General features: G+C 40.1%; 2 protein-coding genes across 3 annotated transcripts; one reads left to right on the forward strand and one right to left on the reverse strand.

Moving 5' to 3' along the window:
* On the reverse strand, positions 1-7,681 carry LOC146384435 (uncharacterized). 2 transcript variants are annotated; one of them, XM_084936386.1, is made up of 4 exons: positions 7,214-7,681; positions 6,703-6,754; positions 3,435-4,069; positions 1-1,438 (listed from the first exon to the last, which is right to left on the reverse strand). In XM_084936386.1, exons 3-4 carry the CDS (start codon positions 3,996-3,998, stop codon positions 851-853), a joined length of 1,152 nt encoding a protein of 383 aa, XP_084792512.1. In that variant the 5' UTR covers positions 3,999-4,069; positions 6,703-6,754; positions 7,214-7,681; the 3' UTR covers positions 1-850. The 2 variants fall into 2 exon arrangements, with proteins under 2 accessions (XP_084792512.1, XP_084792511.1); XM_084936385.1 differs by lacking the exon at positions 6,703-6,754.
* Positions 7,682-14,348: 6,667 nt separating this feature from the next.
* Positions 14,349-17,526, forward strand: LOC146384436 (uncharacterized). Its single transcript, XM_084936387.1, has 4 exons — positions 14,349-14,512; positions 14,765-14,841; positions 15,199-17,025; positions 17,218-17,526. Exons 1-3 carry the CDS (start codon positions 14,478-14,480, stop codon positions 16,662-16,664), a joined length of 1,578 nt encoding a protein of 525 aa, XP_084792513.1. The 5' UTR covers positions 14,349-14,477; the 3' UTR covers positions 16,665-17,025; positions 17,218-17,526.
* The last annotated feature ends 3,112 nt before the right edge of the window (positions 17,527-20,638 follow it).

Raw genomic sequence — 20,638 nt, forward strand, 5'->3', positions numbered from 1 at the left:
ATATATACACACACACACACACACACAATACAAATAAAAACTGCAATTTTTTAGCTGTAAAATTACATTTTGATATATTAAGAAGAGCCACAATATTTCTGGGATTGAAACCAAGCCTATTCTGTATTTATACTGAGGAGCGAGAGAATAGTTTTAGAGTAAAATCTGCAAATGTAATGTTCATAGAATAGAGCTAAAATATTTTCATGAGGGAGAAAGTGTCTTTCCCAGTCAAAAGTTAATAATTTCAGAATGAAGCAGTCATATTTTAAGACTTTACCAGAGTCGATATTTTCTTACCTTCATTTCTTTGAATTTAGTGCTGGAAGCTTTCCCCCCCATATTGATTTCTATTTCTTAAGAATAAAATTTATAAATAAATCTAAAACATTTTGCCTTTATTCTCTAATCGTCACCACTACACGCTGTCTTCTGGTATTGGGCCTCATTGCACACATCTCATGGTGTAGTTGTAGCTACAATGTATGCATATCCGCTTGTGGGCGTTACAAATGTTTCCAGCAGATTTTCAATCACAGAATTAACATTAAGCTTTGAGAAAACTGGACAAAATTAAGAAAACTGTGTTGTGGGTGATTGCCTTGTCAGGATTTGGACAGCGTTTCCAACTGGAACAGCAGCTTTCTGTTAAAGAGTTGGAAACTACTTTTCTATCAAATCTCAGCTTTTATCTGCTTCTGTCAGCAACAAGTTTGTTATTCTCAAAGTCTTCAGTTCTTTTAAACAATAATAATAATAAAAATGCGACGTAAAAGCAATATTTAGCTCCTTTATAGATTTCACCATAAAATGATAAATGTAAGAACTTCATGTAATGTCATGCGTTTGACTACCACAGCCAGCTGTCTAGATGCTGAACACAGTAGCAGGACTGTTCCAGGATAGCAGTCAGCTCTCCGTAACTTTTCTCTCTCCATGTAGGGAGGAGCCTCTCGTTGTTTAGAGCCTGAAGCTTCGGCGTCCCCTCTCGGAGGACGTGGTACAGGCAGGGCCAGCGGCTCTGGATGCGCGTCCTGGTCCTGCGGTCCAGCGTGACACGCAGGACAATCTTCTTGGCTCGAAGTTCACGCAGGGCTGGCAGCTTAAGGCAGGAGAAGACCAAGCCTCGGCTCGGAGACACGTCCAAAAACTCCAGAGACTGAGACTCCAGGGTGTAGGAGATGCCGAGGTTCCTCAGCGGCACCAAGATGTTTAATGTCAGAGACTTGAGGTTAGGCAGGGATTTGATGAGCATCTGCAGCGTTGAGGGAGTCACGCATTTAAAGACCCAGAAGTATTTGAGCTCGAGGACTCGGAGCTGCTGGAACTGCGTGAGCAACGACACGGACAAATCCGACCAGTCAAAATGTAGGCGCATCTTGGAGATGCGTGGGCAGTTCTGGGTCAGCTTGCTCAGCAGCTCCTGAAAGCGGGTCACCTGACAAATCAAAGACAAAAGAAAAGAAAACAGGTGACACATTAGCGTTGCCGGTCATGGATGCTTGCATTCATATTTGCCTCACTTGCAGGTGGAACTTGAACCAGTTAAGCAAATGTGTTAGCCGGTGCTGTCCAGGCAGAAAACACCTCTACTCCTTCTGTTCCTCTTACGATAGGGTTTAAATCTACCTCTCCCTATGGATTCATACTCACTCACTATGAAACACATGTAAAAGTGGACTGGTACTCCAAATGTAAAACATATCTTCGTCTCAGTGTTGCACCATGTGGGACAGCAGATGCTATATTTGAGCTTCAGACCTTAAAAGGGTTCAAAACCATCTGAATACTGATGTCATCACACCCTTTATAAAAAATTCAAGCATAAATTCAAACTGAGTAAAAATCTTTAAGAAAATAAAACATCCACAGTTACACGGACCACACGATACACAACATAAGAATGCATTAATCCTATAACAGCTGCAAAGCGGTTAAAGGTGCTGGGTGTTAATCTGAGCTGCAAGAAGGAATGTGGGGGGATTACACTGTTTGTAGTTTAATCCCGGACACGTTACTGTGGAGGAATGTTTCTGTTACCTGAATTATTCATCTGCTTGTCGTGAAATGCATCCAAACTTGCTGCTGTTTTAGGTCATTTTGAATCAACACATTGGTTGGATTCCTTCATCAGCTAACGCAGAGCTCATCCAAACGGCTGCAGCCATCACGAACAATTATGGACAAATAACCTACGTGCTTCTGACTCTCTGTTTTATTGCCTGCTACTTTTCGCTATATGTAGATAATAAAGAAACCCCCCCAAACCCTCAATAAGACTGTATGATGCGCTACGATCATGAGGACCCAGGTACAGGGAACCACCTCTTTTCTACCTTCTAGTATAAATCTAATGAACGACTGTGGTGACATGAGGTGTGTAGCTTGTACGCTGTGATGCTCTGACTCTTGGTGAAATTGCAGCTGTTGTTGATGCATGTAACGTCTGTGAATATGATGTCTTTTTTGTTCACCTGACAGTTGCCACAAATAGAATTTCCAAAAAGACAATAAACACTAACTGAAGCACCCTCTGCATCACTTACTGGACTGGCTCCTTGTTGCATCACATTTAGATTTTTTTATTTATTTTTTTAAAATGTAATTTGTCTCCTTTTTTCCATCTTTATGGTTTTGTATTTATTTTGCCGAGTTAGGATGTTTTCCATATTTTAATGATAAAAACTGAACAAACTTGAAAAAGGCACAAAGATAATGGCCTCGCTTGGGGAAAAATTGACTAAAATGAATACTCGGTAAATGGGCGTCGACACAGGAACTACCTTATCACATATCAATCAGCAGTATCCTGTGCTCTAATTGGTAGTCGCCTTGAAGTTGATCCTTGTTGAAGTTATTTCATCCACTGAGGCCTGAAATCGCTGAATATCACTAACTTTCTACGTCAAACAACACTGCAAACTTCTTTCAGTAGAAACCGCAAAACAGGCAAAGCTGTTTGGGGACCCATTTAGAGCCACGTGAAAAGATTTGACTTATGCAGAGTTAACAGAAATATGTATCTGTTATAGACCATGTAGTTATTTGTTTAAGTCACATGGGATTCTGTGGATTTTTAGGTGGGATGTGCACTGACATGTACAATAGTACAATATTTACTTGTTTCCTGTTTCAGGATGGCCTCTGTTAAAATTTGATTGCTAAAAATAAGGACTTCATGCTCTCCTGTACATCATATAATCGTGGGTTTGTGCTTAGACCTCCAGAGAGCAACAATATGCCTGATTCTTTTTCTCTTGTTCTCTTTTATTCTACAGCACAAAAAAAAGCACAAAATAAAGAAAAAATGACTACTCATACCTGATATACTGTTTTGCTTTCTAGCTTGATATAAAGCAAACTTATTTCTTTCTACCTGAACTAATGTGTAAGGTGGCAGTTCTTAGAAAATAAAACCAGTAGAAACAAATTACCTTGTCAATTTTGGTAATGTTATCCTGGTGTGAACTGGGGCTGGAGTGGACCCTGAGGTCAAGCGGCTCTAGAAGAGTAAAAGTCCAGTTAAGGTCGAGGTGGCTGAGGTCTCTGCAGTGGACATTGTCCAGTAGGTGGCTCAGCAGCTCGCCCCACTTGTTGCAGCGATCCCCCAGGTCAAAGCTGGCCCTGAGCGTGAGCAAGCTGGCCCGGCGGGAGATGAGGTGGTAGGTGTAGTGCTGGACCCACGATTTCCACCTCTCGAACTCCCGGTTGGAAACGAGCAACCCCTCCTGACCGAGGTGGAAGCCAACACGACGGGAGTAGTCGGCCACCCGCCACAGCTTCCACGAGCGGATGAGGCAGCTCCAGCTCGCGCAAACCAGGGCGCAGCTACACTTATCCACCTCGTTCAGAAAGGACAGGACATGCAGCTGGCACTCCACTGGCAGCAAGTTGAAGGGGAAATAGTCGTCCGCTGCTTTCCGCCGGCTGCTTACCGGGACGAGGGTTCTTTTTCGTGGGGACATGATGAACGGTGAAGAAATAATATTCGCGGTCATTGGTGGGGGTCAGAATCTCCACCAGTTGGTTTTGGAGTCAGATTTTGCCATAAACATTGTTGCATCAGTGCCTTAAAGATAAAAACATGAAGCAGAAACAAATAAGATTTTTTTTTCCAAGTTGCTGATGATAACATGTGGAATAAAATAATCTCTGCAGGAGCTAGTGTGTGTGATTTTTATACTAAACTATGTGTCTTGTACGCATCATTTATCCTCATCATCAACGCCAATATTCATGTTTATATTCTCGCTGAATTCCTTAAATTCAGAGTGTTAGTAAGAGTTTTTACATTTAACATCATGGAAACGTCCTCAGCTACAGTCTTTACCAGTCTGGTAAAACTTAACAACGCGGCCTGCCTGATGATGGTTTGTGGAGCTGTTTACTGAACCTTAGTATTCCTGAAAGACTGTGGCTTAACTGCCTTCACCAAGAACGTGAATACCTTCGCTGATTTTCCTAAATCTCACCCATAAATCTGCCGTGGGCTCCCTTGGACAGAACAGACTCTAAAGCCTTCTCAGTGTTACAGAATCTTATGGACAACGTAGATTAAGACCTTAAGCACCTTCTCTTTGTTTTCTCTGGTCAATGCCCACAATTTTTTTAATGTAACTGAAAACAGTTTTATGACACTCGCTGGAGTTCATGAGCATGAAACAAGCTGCTCAAGGCCTCAGTCACCCAGGGCTACAGACCAATAAGTGACCCAGCTGGCAACCACCAAATGGTAAAGGAAAAAAGTAGCCAGTGGTACCCCTCAGCCTGCTAGTAGATATGAATTTAATAATCCTAAGTGACTTCCATCTCAAGTTATCGCATTCTCAAGATAGTCAGAAAAATTGACCTCTGACCCCTGACCTTGAGGCCGATGTCACTAAGATTCAAACTCGTCTGACGTTTTTACTAGATACACACATGGTATCAATTTGAAAGTCCTTCATTGCCATTTTCTCGAGTTATCGCATTCACAATCTTGGGTGTCCCTGTCGCCCATCAGCCTTTTACAGCTGAGGGGTAAAAAGTGTATGAGTGAGTGGTTACAGGAGGCTGATGGCAGCTGCAAATTTCACTGCAGCTTGGAGAGTAAATGGTGAGTTCTTGCAGACAAGTCAATGTCTCCCATGCAAGCTACAAGTGACTGCAGTCACCAATCACAGGGAGGCACAGCTGGACTGGCCATTGGGCATTTGCCGGGTGGGCCAATGTTTTGTTTTTTTGTAACAGTATAAACAATGAAAGATGGTGGATTGGCCAGTGTTTCACGATCGACTCTGGGCTGGAGTGGTTACAGCCGAGGTCAGATACACCCTCCCCCTTGCTCTGAAAGCAGTCTTATCACAGACAAACAGAAGAAGATGGTATTGAGGTGGAAAGGAACGCGATTTGTCCCGTACTTCAGCTAGAATGAAAAAGAAAAAGACACAAATCTGGATTTATTTTATTTATCTATTTACGCTGCAGCTGCCTCTTCTTCTCTCATCCCCCCCCCCCCCCCCCCTCGTTTAAGCTTGATCAGCTGTTGTTAGAATTTATTTAATATTAATTTCTAGTATCAGCTGATGTTTGCTGGAGCCACAGCTGTAAAAGCTGCTGGTCATGATATGGGTTTGGATATCTGGTGAGAGGGAAACATGAAGATGAAACCAGGAGATGTCCTTACTGAATCATCAGAGCTGAACAGGTGACGGAGAAACAGGTTTACCTTTTAGGTGACAAGAAGGAAAGTTATGAACCATTTCTGAGAGACAAATAACACCAGGATCCTTTTCTAAGTAGCTGACAGCTGGTAACTGTGCAGGGGCGGGTCTAGAAAAGTGTTGCCAGGGGGCCAGGTAGGGCATTAACAGGGAAAGGGGGGCACAAAGAAATACTTTTCTTTCTTATTCTCATTTAAAATGTGTAGCTTTTAATAAATAATTAATTCTGAATCTTAGAACCAAAGTGGTCATCTGATATAAAATGTATAGAAATCATATATACTAACAAGAGCGTGTACATTACTGTCACAACAGCATTTGTTTTCATTCAAAGGCTTTATGGCTTTTCCTATAATACTTTGTGGACTGGTCTCTAGTCAAAATGCCCGGGCCGATTTTTTTGTCCCAGTCGAGGCCTGCAGGGAGGGTTTGGTGCACAGCTGCCAACTGGTCAGGCAATTCACATCATTACTCTGTTTCTAAGCCTGTGTGACTGAGGCCTAATCAGTTTGTAACATACAAATGAAGCACTCAAAATAATTAGCAACTTCTACACTACAAATATGTAACATTGCCGTTTTATAAGCCCTGCTGTGGATACTAATATTTTTAAAGAAATACCAGGCTCATTCTTAAAGATATTGCTTTTTGTCTAACTAAAATTGGCCAGTGGGTCATTTCAAGTTGACTTCTGAGAAATATAAACCATTAACTGTGCCTGTGTGATGATAACGTATAAAGTATAGAAATGTAAAACCAGGAGGAAACACCTTAAACAACAACATATAATAGGAACATAAAAGTCAACCCATTCTGTAAGTTGAAAAGAGCACTGCCAAAATATCATTTTATCTATCATATGCATCATGCTCTTTCAGTAGTGTATTGTCACATTAAATACAAAGTCAGCGTACCTACAACTAATTCCTGTGAGCCAAAAGGTCAGAGGTCAGCTCTGTTACGCCTTGACAGAATGAGAATATCCGTGTGCCACACCCACCTGCCGTTCAAGCCTCCACTTTGCTTGGTGCAGCCAATCATAAGAAAGGTGCCTTAAGCGAAAAGGAGTCCACAAATTAAATTAAAAAACTAAAAATAAATAAAGAGCAGAAAGACATGCGCAGAACATGTTCCCATTAATTTGTCTTTTTGCTTTAAAGTGCAACTTTATTGCTTTTCCTGTGAAATCCTGTCAAGTAAATGCATTTAAAAACGACACAGGTTGATCAAGGTGCTGCACATAGAGCAACAACCAGGTTTTTGTAACGCTACTACTTCCACATTTAATAACTTCAGATAACGTGCAGGACTGAAGTTACAGGATAGATCACGTGACAGCGTAACCTGAGCACAGGTGCGCTGAATGTTCCGTTATTCCCCCACCATCACTCATACTTCGCTTCCAGCTTCTCTCAAATGCAACAGGCCAACATTTAGACTATTTCACAGTCTGCGCACTAACACCGCATTGGACATTATGCGCTTGTTTTTTGCGCGTTACGAGTGGTTACCTTTATGGCGAGCAGACAGCCTCCTTTCCGTCCTCAGTCGTAAAGCTAATCAGCTAGAAGCCAGCAAAAAGGAGACAAAGGAAGTTAAAATTAAACCCAACTGCAGAACATAACTGAGGATTTTCTAGAAACCATTTCATAGCCAGACGTATTAGCAGCTCTAAAACTTCTGCGGCTAAACCAGAGTGACGGGAAACTGCCGAGAACAGCGCTGAACAACCAGGCCGGCTAGTTAGCTAGCAAACAGCTGAGTTCTGTTGTTGTTTTGTTGTTGTGGATCGTCGACGGTGTCGTCATCAGCATGCGTTCGGCTGCACGTTTTGTTTCTCAACGCTGCACGGCTGGGCGGGGCTTAATGGAAAAAAGAGAAAAGAAAGAGAACTATCTTTAAAATATCTTATCTCCTGAATCATGAAACGTAAACAAAACAGTTACGAAGATATTTTATGAAGCATTTGAGGATCGGAGGCATTGGCTTCAGAGAAAAAACGATAACAAGCGCCCCCCGGTGGCTGGAAGTAATAAAATAAAGTACTGACAGGCTGCCTGTGCAGTGTGTGTGTGTGTGTGTGTGTGTGTGTGTGTGTGCATGTTTAGACATCTTTGTGAGGACAGAAAAATTGGCACTCAACTATGGTTGTGGGGACCAACAGTCACTTATGGGGACAAATTTTTTTTATTCATATTCAAGTATTTTTATTCATCTTTAGGCATGAGAAAAATATTTATGCAAGATTTTGCATTTTTCATTCAAAATATAGGAGGATTTCCAGGTGGGGCAGAAGCAGTGCTGATTCCTCTTTCTCTGAAACATCCCCAATAGTAGAGTTGTCACCTGTTTTGACATCAGCCTGTAATTCAGTGCTTCACACTGACACAGTTCATCTCACCTTCCATTGTTCCTGAGGAGAACGACTGAGGAGTCCACAGTGAGAATGTCATACTAATGATTATTATTAATAATTATTATTATAATGATGATGATGATGCTGATGAATTACTTAGATTTGTAAGAAACCCAAAGGCACTTTAAACATGAGTAAAAAAAACAAAACAAAATGAGATGCCTGTGACAGACAAGGGGACTGTCTTTTGGACTCCTCCACACTTATTTGTACCTTACCTGCCTCCTGATTATTTTTGAAAGTCTACAGCTGTCTTCTTGCTGCTCCTGAAGCTAGAAAACAGGATGGGAGTGGGATGAATTTACTACTTTTGTAGTTTTCAGTTTTTTAAATACCTTTGTATTCATCGATTTCATTGTTATTCTCAAGTTTTTCCTGCACGCCTATGTTCTTCATGTCTAATGTGTTTCTGTCATATGTTTTATGTTTAGTCAGTTTAGCCTTTGTGTTTAGTTTGGCCTGTCAAGTTCATTCATTTTAGTCTCAGCGTTCGTTTTTCTGTTTTTTCTTTTGTTTTTTGTTTTTTTAAATAATCTCTTGTCCTAGTTGTGTTAAATGTGATCTTGTTTTGCCAGCTATTACCTTGTGTGTATTTAAGTCCTCAGTTTTCTTAACTCTTTTCTGTGATGTACTGTTTGTCTGCCCTTGTGTTTTGCTGTTGGATTCATTACAGAGCTGTTTTCACTATCGCTGTGGATTTGTTGCTGCCATGTAAATAAAGGCCAATCTTCCATTGGTCAGGTTTGCCTCCAAGTCTGGATCTTTGGACTAAATCTACAGTTTGGTGCATCCTGGGAAAGAAAGAAAGCACTGGTGAACTCAGCAATGCAAAAAAGACTTGGAGGTCCACGGCTCATCCACTGTTGGCGGATGATCAAAAAATCATTTCCACGGTGACAAGAAACCCTTTCACAACAGCCAACCGAGTAAACGAGACTGTCCAGGAGGTAGGTGTATGGATATAGTTAAGTTTACCACAAAGGGAAGATTGCATGGAAGTAAATACAGAGGATTCACCACAAGGTGCAAGTCAGCACAGTTCATTTGACAGATGAAACCCAGATCCACATCTACCACACTGATGGGAAGAAAAAAGTATGGAGAAAACATGGAGCAGCTCATGATTCAAAGCCTACCTTGGGCGAGCATGGATACCAGTGGCACTGGGACACTACTGTTTATTGACGATGTGACACAGGATAGAAGCACCCGAATGAATTCTGAGGTGTTAACAGACATACTGTCTGCTCACATCCAGCTAAATGCAGTCAAATTGATGGGGTGGTGTTTTGTAATACAGATGAATGACCCAAAACATATAGCCAAAACAACTGAGGAGTTTATTAAAGCAAAGTAGTGGAATTACAAAGGAGGAAACCCAGGTGATGTCCAAGAGTTCAAGACTCCAGGCTGTCATTTACAGCAAAGTGTTTTCAAACAAATATTAGAAATGAACATTTTATTTTGAGTAATGCAAATTGTCCAAATGCTTTATTCACATTTTTGTGTAATTGTTTTGTTCAGGCCCAATTAAAGCTCAGAGTCTGCACTTCAACTCCATCTAAGCTGTTTCGTTTAAAATTTACTGGTAATGTGCAGAACCAAAATTAGAAAAATTTCCTCTGTCCAAATATTTATGGACCTAACTGTAGCTGCTCTGCTCTGTATTGGCACATGGTTTGAAAAATGAATTCTGTGGTGGTAGCCACCGATGCCCAAGTAAAGAAATAAAATAAAGAAATATTTCCACAAATATTCCACATTTAAATACTGTGTGAACTGAAGGGACAAAAGGTTTTGGAAGGTTTACATCCTGTCACATCTGGCATAAATTAGCAGCATTTCATAAGAAGAAACCAACAGTCAAACATGGTCAGCACAAAGTCAAATATTAAAATGCAGCAGGTATCTGGAAAATCAGGCTTTTCTATGCTGTTGTGTTGCCATACATCAAAGGGCAGCCAGTCATGTGGCTGTAATTAACTCTTTCGCCACAAGGTGTCACTGCCAAGATTCCAACAGTGGTGGCAGTGTGATGGTCTGGGGCTGCTTCAGGATCTGGACAACTTGCTGTAACTGCTCATTCGGGTTATGCAGCAGGACAATGATCACAGTCCACCTCTGAATAGCTCAACTGGTGGTGGTCAGAGGGCCGGGCAACCCGACAGCCTCGCCTCTGTCAGTGCGCCCCAGGGCAGCTGTGGCTACAATGTAGCTTGGCATCACCAGTGTGTGAATGGGTGGATGACTGAATGTGTAAAGCGCTTTGGGGTCCATAGGGACAAAATAAAGTGCTATATAAATACAGGCCATTTACCATCAATATTATGTTTGTTTGATCTGAAACATGTAAAGTGTGAAAAATATTTTTAAAAAAACATCAGAAATCAGGATGGGGTCAAATACGTTTTCATGACACTGTAAGAGTGGAGGAAGGTGCACGCAGGTGAACAACATCTTATGCAAACACTGCAATCTGAAAAAGTCTGTAAGTTGATGTACAGGATGAGTGTAGCTAGGCAACATTTTTTAAACACAACCTGTTTTAAGTTTATGAACTATTGCAGTGATGCTGATTCTTTCCCTTGAATCCAGGCTGTGTAAAACTTTTACCTAACAACTCAAAGCAGTGAAAGCACACACATTCATTTTCCTCGGGTGATGCAGGAATGTCAGAGAAACAAAACTGAAAGTGTGTGTTGTGCATTATTGTTCCTGCTTCAGGTGCTGATGCTTATAACGGGCTAATCAGGTCTGTATATTTTTTTTAACAGAAATTAAACTCCTGCTTGACTGTGATTAGAAGAAGTGAGCAAATAACATGTCTTATATACTTGTACAATTTTGATATAATTTGTGTTCAAAATAGTTGATGGATTACATTTTTTCTGATTCTTTTGAAATAGTTCTCAGAGTGTTAGCACAAGGTTTAAAGATGTAAATCACATTTCTGGGGAAGCCCATACAGCTAGACTCATATTAAAATATCACTCTAAGAACAGAAACCTAATAAAAACTTATTACTGAAGCAGTGGAGGTAGTTCGTGAGGATGACCCCAGCCTCAGCACCAAACAAGTGTGTTTGTTCTTTGAACAGTGTCTTAATTCCACATGTTTTACATACAAGGGTCAGTACATGGAGAAACATGGATGTCCATGGGTTTCCTAGTTTCACCCATTGTGCTCAATTTGTACATGGAAGAAGTGGAAGTCTCAGGACGTACCACAATTCCCTGATTCCATCAGCTTGGTGCACCAACACATCAAATTCACCAGGGAGGAAATGAAAAGTGGCAGGTTAGGCTTCTTAGATTGTGAGATTTTCATCAATAATGGGGGACATTTAAAAGTTGATGTGTACCATAAACCATCAGAAATGGATCAGCGAACGAAGTTCCCACAGATACAGCGGCCAGAGAAACAGACGAACATCACATCAAGAAGGCCCTGATGTGATTATCCCAGCTGGACATGTGTACCTCATTATTTTATATTTTACAATTATCTCATAATTTTTTTTTATCACATTTATGTTTTCTCTTTTATATTACAAAGATATGTATTGTAGAATAGAATGTTGAGAGTAGACTAGTAATTGTCTACTCTTTAGAATAGATTTAATGACATTAAATTGCTTTTATTATTCTAAGAATAATAAAACATTATGCATTTAGAAATCCTGCTTTCATTTTTCCCTCCTGTGCTTACATCTAAAATGTGTGTATTTCATTACAGATGATTTTTGCTATAGTGAATAAATGTCACTTCTGTTAACTTGTTACGTCAGTCATTCTTAGGTCTGGTTTTGCACACTATTGCAACATGACTGTTTCCCTGATGTTGAACATCATAAGTAATTGCTGTTGCAGTCTTCCTGAGTGTCAGGAAGCGCTGTGTGGCAGGCAGGAGGCTATGTAACACTTTCCGGTTAACTCATAAACACTTAAGCACACCCACAGTGACTTCAGAGAAACAAAACTGAGAGTGTGTGACTGTTGTACATTTTTGCTACCTGGTTCAGATAACACTCACAGTAATCAAGATTACTTTATTTTATATTTGAAATACATAAGTAATAAGTAATAATATTACTAAATAAATAAATAAGTAATAATAAATAAGTAATAATAATAATAATTAGTAAGTAATATAAGTAAACAGTTTATTAACCACTGTAGTGATACTACAATAAGTCTATTAACCGACACATTGCTCCTGTACCTCCCTAAAATAGACATTATAAAGGCTGACTTTGTTACATAGATTTAATATATGATATAATAAATATTATATAATAAAATAATAAAATATAGACTTTATTATTAACACTTTTCAATTAAATAATGAAAAATTTTAGTGCTATTTCAGAGTAATGAAAACTGAAAGTGGGTGTGATGTGGATTATTGTTCCCTGGTTCAGGTACCATTTACGGTAATTTGTGTCAGTATAAATGTAATATGATCAGGTAGGAAAGGGGAGGAGTTAGAGTGGTCACATGCTCAGGTATGGTTATAAAATCGTGTCAGATCTTCTTTACCACTGCTCAGCTCTGCTGCCTCGTAGGTAAGTTTCTTTGTTCTTTGTATGTTGTTTTTGATACATATTAGGGTTAATAATAAAAATCTGAGTTTCTGTGGCAGCTTAGGCAGTGAGGTGAACAATGTAACAAACTCTATGGAAAAAAAAAAGCATGTTTCAGCTTTCAACTCTACTATTAGAACACAACAAACCCTAATGATTTGGTATCAGCTTATTTGGCTCAGATAACTTCTTGAAGTAAACCTGTTCAGTACCGTAGAGCAGTTGTCTTATCTGTCTACACACAGATATAGATCTCTCTGTCCCTTACAGCTACATGTATTAGTGATGTGCGGATCGATCCTGAAATATCGATTCCTCCGATAGCAGTCATTTATGTTCTAGAATCAATTCTCACATTAAAATATCGATATTATATGTCACCGTTATTGTTAGCCGGCCGGAAACAGCGGGGGTGTCCAAATTCAGAGGCTGCTTCCACCTGAGGACCCGGCCTTCGCGGTCTAAAGAAAGCCGGGTAGTACGTCATGAGCTCCCTCGGTGGAGTGAAACTCAGCCGGCTGCTCCTTGCGGTCTAAAATATAACAGGGCGCTGGCGTAAACTCTCGACCGTCTCACACTTTCTTTAATTAGTTTTCTGTTTGATGTTTATTCAGCTGTGTGAAAACCCAGGAGGAACCCACCCGATGGATTAATAAAGTTACATTTAATTGAATCTAATCTAATAACTTTAATCTCAGCCAAACCGATTTACTCACGAACAAATAAAACACTGAAAAAGCCAAACAATAACATTTTTAAGTTTGAAAACGATGTGTCAGTCGGCTCAGATATTTGAAGTTTACACAGCTACATTCTCACCTGAAAATATGTTAAAAGTTTTTTTTTGCGACCCAGAAAGAGAAATAAGAGTAATATTAAAACTAAGTAGCTGCCGCCATTGTTGGAAACTGGAATTGGCTGGGCCATGCTAGGAATTCTGCGATATGGTTTTTCAATTTTGTTGTCCAGGTGGAAATTCGGGGGAATGGTGGCTCCGGGATTCTCCCGGAAAAATCGGGAGGGTTGGCATGTATGGTTGTGGCAACACCACTAACCTTGTCAAACACCTCAGAGTAAATCATATCACAGAATCTGACGAGCGTATGTTGAGGTGAACTGAAGAGGAGGACAGGGACAGGTGCTGCTAGGGCTAGACAGACCGCTCTCATGGAGTCCTTTAGTGCTGCAGGCAGGCAAGGTGTTCAAATAGCGCACAACTTCAGGTTTTTTATTTCTATGTGATGAACTCTGCATTATTAAGTGATAAGAACAAGTAATCTGATGTCCTGTAATCATTATGACGCTATAATTTGAGATACAATAAATAAAATACGTTTTTGTATAAAGTATCGGTATCGGATCAGTATCGTCGATACCACCCTGAATATTACTTGGTATCTGATCGGAAAGGAAATCAGTGGTATCGCACATCACTAATATGCATACATGCATATGCACACACATTAATCACCTCGGGCAATTTTAAAAGAAAGCCTGATAGGACAACACTTTCCTTGCACAAGAAACTGAAACAGTTGAGAGGACAAAAACAAGAAACATCTATAAAAGTAGGTCAGATACCTGCTGCATGTAATTTTACATGGATACAAGAGTATCCATGTGATATGAGAGCTTTCAGTGTATGGTATCTAACATGCTGTGGTAATACAGGTAATATTTTTTCTGTTTAGATTGAAAAATCTTAACAACTTTTTGGGAGAATCCAATCAACGCAAACCAACTACCACCGAAACCACAAATAATCTGAGTGTTTGCCATGGCAAAGAAAAAACCGTCTATCATCCATAAAAAGCAAGTATTTTACATCATCTCAGTCTGGATATTAACTGTAACAGTCTCTAAAAATACTTTTTGGATTCCAAGTGTAGCACATACAGTTAGGTCCTTAAGTATTTGGACATAATACAAATGTTGCTGCTTAGGAATTACTGCCATTTTTATACTTACAGAGTCATTATCCAAATAATTACAGATCTGACTGTATGCACTGTTTTCCCAGGTTAAGATGAACTCATTCTTTCCCAATTATTTGTCCTGTTTAAGGTCAGGCAAGTTAATGAAATATTTGAAAAAGACAAGAAAGTCGGCCCGTTACGGCTGCACGGCTATTCGTACCAAAGGTGAGTTAATGCTTATATAAAACTGGAAAAATGTGATGAATCAATTTTTCTGTTTTTGGGGCGGTTGGGCTGAACGCTAGAGGCGGGCATTTCGGGGCCATTTACTGGCAGCAAATTAAAAGTCAGTAAATTAAACACATTTTTTTAAAAAAGCAAAATACCTCTGCTTCAACACTGGATGGTCCATCTTTGTAGTGTTTTCAATTACCTGCAAATTGATGGATTGTGTTTTTATTTACTGTGAGATGCCAAACAGAATATCTTATTTGTAATTTGGACCAGCCACGTTTTTTTAAATAACACGACTTTAACAGCTGTAAATTCACAAATTGTGCCTTTTTTCCTCTCTTTCTTTAGTGAAAAGAAGAGCACACTGGCTCCAGAAAATAAACTCGAGCTTGAAACACAAAGAATATGAATTAAATAAACCAAAAGAAATCAGGATGTTTAATAGCAAAAAAACAAAGATATTATCGTCCTTTCACAGTAAATGCCAATTTAACATCAGAAAGATTATCTTCTTTAAAAATCGCTATAATAAACAAACGGCTTCTTTTGTTTCCAAAACCAAAGGCGATCACTCGACCAAAAGAAAAGACTCATTCCCAGATCATTTTATAACTATCAAGAAACCAAAAAGATCTCATGCACACCCAGACTCCGTGAATCCTCTTACTTCAAACATTCTCAACATATCCGGTCATCAGATCATTTTTTTACCTAAATTTGAAACCTGTAATGATTATTTGGAGATACTGACAAAACTTCAAATGCCACACTTAAATGGTTTACCAAATTTGAAACGCAATGAACTCAGTTCTTGCCGTTTGGAAGTCGAGCAAAACATTGAACTGTTTAAGAAAAACTGTGATTTGATTCGAGGATTTAAAAAGAAAAAGAAAAAGGACTGTTATCATCAAATCAAAGAAATGCAGAGAGAGGCAGACAAAATTCCAAGTGTCGATGCAAATACAATTTTTCCTTCCCTCAAAGATTATCTGCAGATGCATGAACGTAAACAATATGCATTGGCCATTTTTTTCGTGAAACGCAGTAAGACCGTCTTTGTTTCACCGGAATTTGAGGTAGATTATGAAAATGACACACATACTGAGCCACTTTTATGTCAAGAGGTTGAAATTCTTTTGCAACAGATTGGAACCTTTGTGGAGAGCATTCTGGTTTATACGCTCAATAGTCCTTGCCTGAACTGTATGTCTCTACTCAGTAAAGAAGCGTATTCTTGGCACAGAGAATATGGAATTTCAACAACTGTAGGATTCACACAATTTTGGGGATTGAGTGGTCAAGACTTTTTTCAAAATATTACCTGCTCATATACCAACATGTTGGATCCAAAGAACGTTTTTCATGAGAGTACTGAACAATGCAAGAGCAATCCCTTCAAATTGAAGTATTTCACGGTCAACAGTAAAATCTTCCAAAATATCAGAGAACTTCGTGAAAAAGAAGAAAAACACAGCTGCCGTAAGAAAATTGAATCTTATGTGTCTGTGCTGAAAACACTGGCAAAAATTTCCTTTTGTTCACGTGAAACACATTTACAATGTGGTGAAAACACAATTTATTCTTTCGTATTTCCCCCAATGATCCAAGATGCATGTAGAGACAGTCTTTTAACGGACTGGTCAGCACTGGTGAATGACTGTGCCAAATCAAATGTTATAAAACAAATAACCAAGGATTTTAATGTTGCGGTAGTTGAAGTTATTTACCAAAATCTGAAGTCCTCTTGTGGGGACAATAGTCCTTTAAAGCTTTGCCATATTCCTCTGAATCATTTAGATTGGGAGGCATATTGAGCATGAATATTTAAAAAAAAAAAGAAAAAAAAAAAGAAGAATTTTATTACATAATATAATAGGTTAGAATAGATTATAAATTAAAATTAACTTAATTAATTTTTAGATATATAATTTAATAGATGTTTATATACATCCAGAGTAACAGCCGTAGACTGCAGTTTGCCGCCTGTCAGGTAGTCAGTAATCCAGGGGAGCTGAACTCTGAGAGCAAACAGCCTGGTGACTGTAGCGTGCCGAGGGGCTCACGTGGATCTGTGGCTGAATCTGGAGCTGAGACTGGAGGTGTTCAACGAGGACTCCTACGAGGCAGCAGAGCTGATGCGCTGATCATTAATGGCCGAGGCTGCTCACACCAAAGGTGGGTTAATGAGTTATAAACTGTAATAATATCTTGTAGCTTGGAACAGAAAAATCTGATTATGTCTAGAAGTGAATAGAAGTTTATTGTTGGTGGTCTCAGCAAAGAAAAATATAAATACCTGTTTTCTTTTCCTTGTGTGTGATGGCTGCTGTGGCTTTCTTTCCAACCTCCTGTTGGTTTGTGTGTTAGTGAGTGGCAGGATTCTCCAGTCCAGTGAGCACAGCTCCATCAGCTGGTGGAGTTCAGTCAACACACTTGTTCTCTCCAACCAGCAGTGTGCTCAAACATCGGTTTCTCCTCAATCCTGCACGATGTTTTACACTCCAGAAGCAGTAAATCAGGATTACATCACCTCTCTGTAGAAGGAAACTCTCCTAGTGTCCTTATTTTGGATTCTTGTCTCCTTCTCAGTTCCTTCCTGGTGTGTGTGCTGGACTGGATCCTCTGGCTCTGTGCCATCCTTTACTTATAATAAAAATCATTGAAACTTGTGTCACTCGTCTGAGTCTGCATTTAAATCCGTGTGTTCTGGTTCCCTGTGTCAAAGATGTGAGCCACAACCACAAACCAAACTAAATTTAGTCCATAAAGGTGAACATTTCAAAGGGAACAGGTTTTAAAACCATAATAAAACAAAAATCCAAATTCTAGTCAATATAAAACAATTCTGTTTGTAACAGATACAATAAACAATTTATCATTTATTATAATTAGCTTGTTAAAATTTGAAAAAAGTCCAGCACTCCTGCAAATTTCCGTATTTGAGCTCACAATAATAAAAACCTGGTATATAGTTAATTTTCACAATACTACTAAAGGTATAAGCCAAACTCAGCACCAGCGCTGTCAAATCTAATTAGTTCCCAGAACTTAAACTCGTTGCCTTGAAAAACTAAATAAGGCTCACTTACGATGACTAAGTTAGGGCAACAAAAAATAAATATACAGTCAGGGCGGTCCTGGCCTTTTTGATGCGCTGGGCGAACCCTCCCTCTGATGCTAGCTCACCCACTGCAGTTTGTTTTCTTAGTTTCCGTTGTGGCCCTCACTTTGTTAATAGTCTCACATTTTGTAAATAAACGCTCACTCGCATTACAGTCTTTTGTCTGCATCTTGCTTCCTTACTCTCACACACCACACCATGACAATAATACACACTCTCTCTCCATAGTGAGTATACAAATAGATAACAAACAGCCATTATAATTCATCATACATTGAGAATAGCAGACAAATCAACAATACACCTCTTCCAATTAATGGCTAATTATGCTGAACACAGTCCAAAAGATTCAATCAGCCACATCAGTGTCTACTGTCTGTCTACTGTTTACTATCATATCCAAGTGGCTAACAAACGTAAACAGAACCCCCAAAGTTGATTCTGTTCATCTGGACGCAGCGTTTTCAGTGGGAGAAATATTTCGTCACTCATCCAAGTGACTTCTTCAGTCTCAGCTGACTGCAGGTTTCCCCAACCTTATAAACAGTACATTTGCATAATGACTGAAACCAGCCCACTGAATGAACAATGGGCTGGGAGGTCAGTTCCTTCATCATAATTATGATGATCATTAAAATGCAAATTCTCATGACTATTGGTCAACAACCACTACCATTTACAGAGAGTTGGGGAAAGGCTGCAATCACAGCATTGTAAGATGGTGAAAGATGTACCCTTAGGCCCCCTCCTCGATTTAGAGATGGTTTTTCCCTTTTCACATAAATGGCCTCCTTGACTCCGCTAAAACCAGCGTTCCTCCCTGTCCAGGAAGTGTACATCCTCATCTTTGAAAGAGTGTCCACGGGCCTGCAGGTGTAAATAGACTGCAGAGTCCTGGCCTGACTGGGTGCCATCTGCTTCGCCAGAGGTTGTTTGGTTTCCCCGATGTACAAATCCTGGCAATCCTCCACTATATTACTGTGTCGGGGGACCCGATCCTTGAGGAGGACCGATTTTTGCCGCAGCGTGTTTTGGGGTTTAAAAGCTACAGAGACTCAAATGTATCTCAACTGTTCCGAAACACCTGAACAGTTGAGATGTTCAGGTAGTCATCCTGTTCAGATACAGGGCTACGAGTTTTTCGCTTAGGCAGCGGTCGCCCTTTTCTCCTGGATCGGCTGGAACTATCTTTAGGTGCCTTCGGTCATTATGCAATGTACTGTTTATAAGGTTAGGGAAACCTGAAGAAATCACTTGGATGAGTGACGAAACGTTTCTCCCACTGAAAACGCTACGACCAGATGAACAGAATCAACCTTTTGGGGGTTGAGCTTAAAGCTGTTCAATATCATCATCCAACACTCTAAAGGGAGAGCTAAAGCATACTAACAGCTGCTTTATAAGTGCACAGGAGGAAATGGCCAGTGCATGGTAAGTGTAACATGGTGGACTAGTGTTGCCTGTGTTAATTCATCTCCATGTTTATTGTGTGAAGTTGCACTGGTTTGACAGTGGTTTTGTGTGTCACATTTGCTGTGATGAGGCTCGACCAACTGAAGTTAAGTGTATTTGATTGCACTGATACTCTAATCTACTTATAGCCCACACTACAAACACTGCTGTGATATTTTGTCTCTCTGTGCAGGTATGTAATATGACCAAATCTAGGATGACCTGATATGTTTATGATGGATAGTTTGTTACTCTGTTATCCTACTACATGCTTCAGCCTAAAGGCAGAGTTGAGTTGCTGAGGCCGGAGTGATTACTGGCCTTCTACATACAGGGTGGTGAGCCCTGGAAGACAACTGCTGATTCCTGTTAAAGTGGTCGACATGTGAAGTGCAACTGGCTTGTGGCATAGCTGGACTGTGTGTTTTATTTTGTACTCAAGTGGGACACTGGACTGTTTGATCCTTCATTTTTGGATCATTGTATTAAGATATTAATATTTAGATTTTTATTGACTGTCATCTTTTGCCCACGGCTGAGACAGTCGGTCACACTTAGAATCTGGATGTGTTACATTAGCATTTTAATGGTTTTTACATTTACATTTTACATTCTTTTGGGCAGCATGGTGGCATGGTGGTTAGCACTGTTGCCGCACAGCAAGAAGGTCCTGAGTTCAATTCCACCATCAGACCGGGGTCTTTCTGTGTGGAGTTTGCATGTTCTCCTCGTGTTTGCGTGGGTTCCCTCCGGGTACACCGGCTTCCTCCCACCATCCAAAGACGTGCAGTTTGTGGGGATAGGTTAATTGGATAATCCGAATGTGAGTGCGAATGGTTGTCTGTCCCTGTGTGTTGGCCCTGCGACAGACTGGCGACCTGTCCAGGGTCTACCCCGCCTCTCGCCCTATGACAGTTGGGATAGGCTCCAGCGCCCCCCGCGACCCTGAAAAGGGTAAGCGAATGGATGGATGGATGTTTTACATTTGTTGCCATCCACCAAAGGGCAGCCAGTCATGTGATTGTAATTAACTCCTTCACCACAAGAAGTCACTGCTAAGCTTCCAACAATCGTCTGGGAATCTGATGCTTTAGGATCTGAACGACTTGCTGCAGTTAATGGAAACACAGATTCTACTTTGTACCAGAAAATCCTGACAAAAAGAGGGTCACCTCAATGTCAACCATATATTTTAAATTTGTGTAATATACTGGG

This window comes from Perissodus microlepis, chromosome 7, assembly GCF_051167445.1.
Source record: "Perissodus microlepis isolate ML-2025 ecotype Zambia chromosome 7, ASM5116744v1, whole genome shotgun sequence".
NCBI classification, from domain to species: Eukaryota; Metazoa; Chordata; class Actinopteri; order Cichliformes; family Cichlidae; genus Perissodus; species Perissodus microlepis.

Bases quoted from the DNA above. Each gene is read 5' to 3' on its own strand.
- LOC146384435 (XM_084936385.1), bottom strand. From the start codon at position 3,998: ATGACCGCGAATATTATTTCTTCACCGTTCATCATGTCCCCACGAAAA. The intron at 1,439-3,434 runs GTAATTTGTTTC...TTGATTTGTCAG, and splicing joins ACATTACCAAAATTGACAAG to GTGACCCGCTTTCAGGAGCT.
- LOC146384436 (XM_084936387.1), top strand. From the start codon at position 14,478: ATGGCAAAGAAAAAACCGTCTATCATCCATAAAAA. The intron at 14,513-14,764 runs GCAAGTATTTTA...GTCCTGTTTAAG, and splicing joins CCGTCTATCATCCATAAAAA to GTCAGGCAAGTTAATGAAAT. The intron at 14,842-15,198 runs GTGAGTTAATGC...CTCTTTCTTTAG, and splicing joins CACGGCTATTCGTACCAAAG to TGAAAAGAAGAGCACACTGG.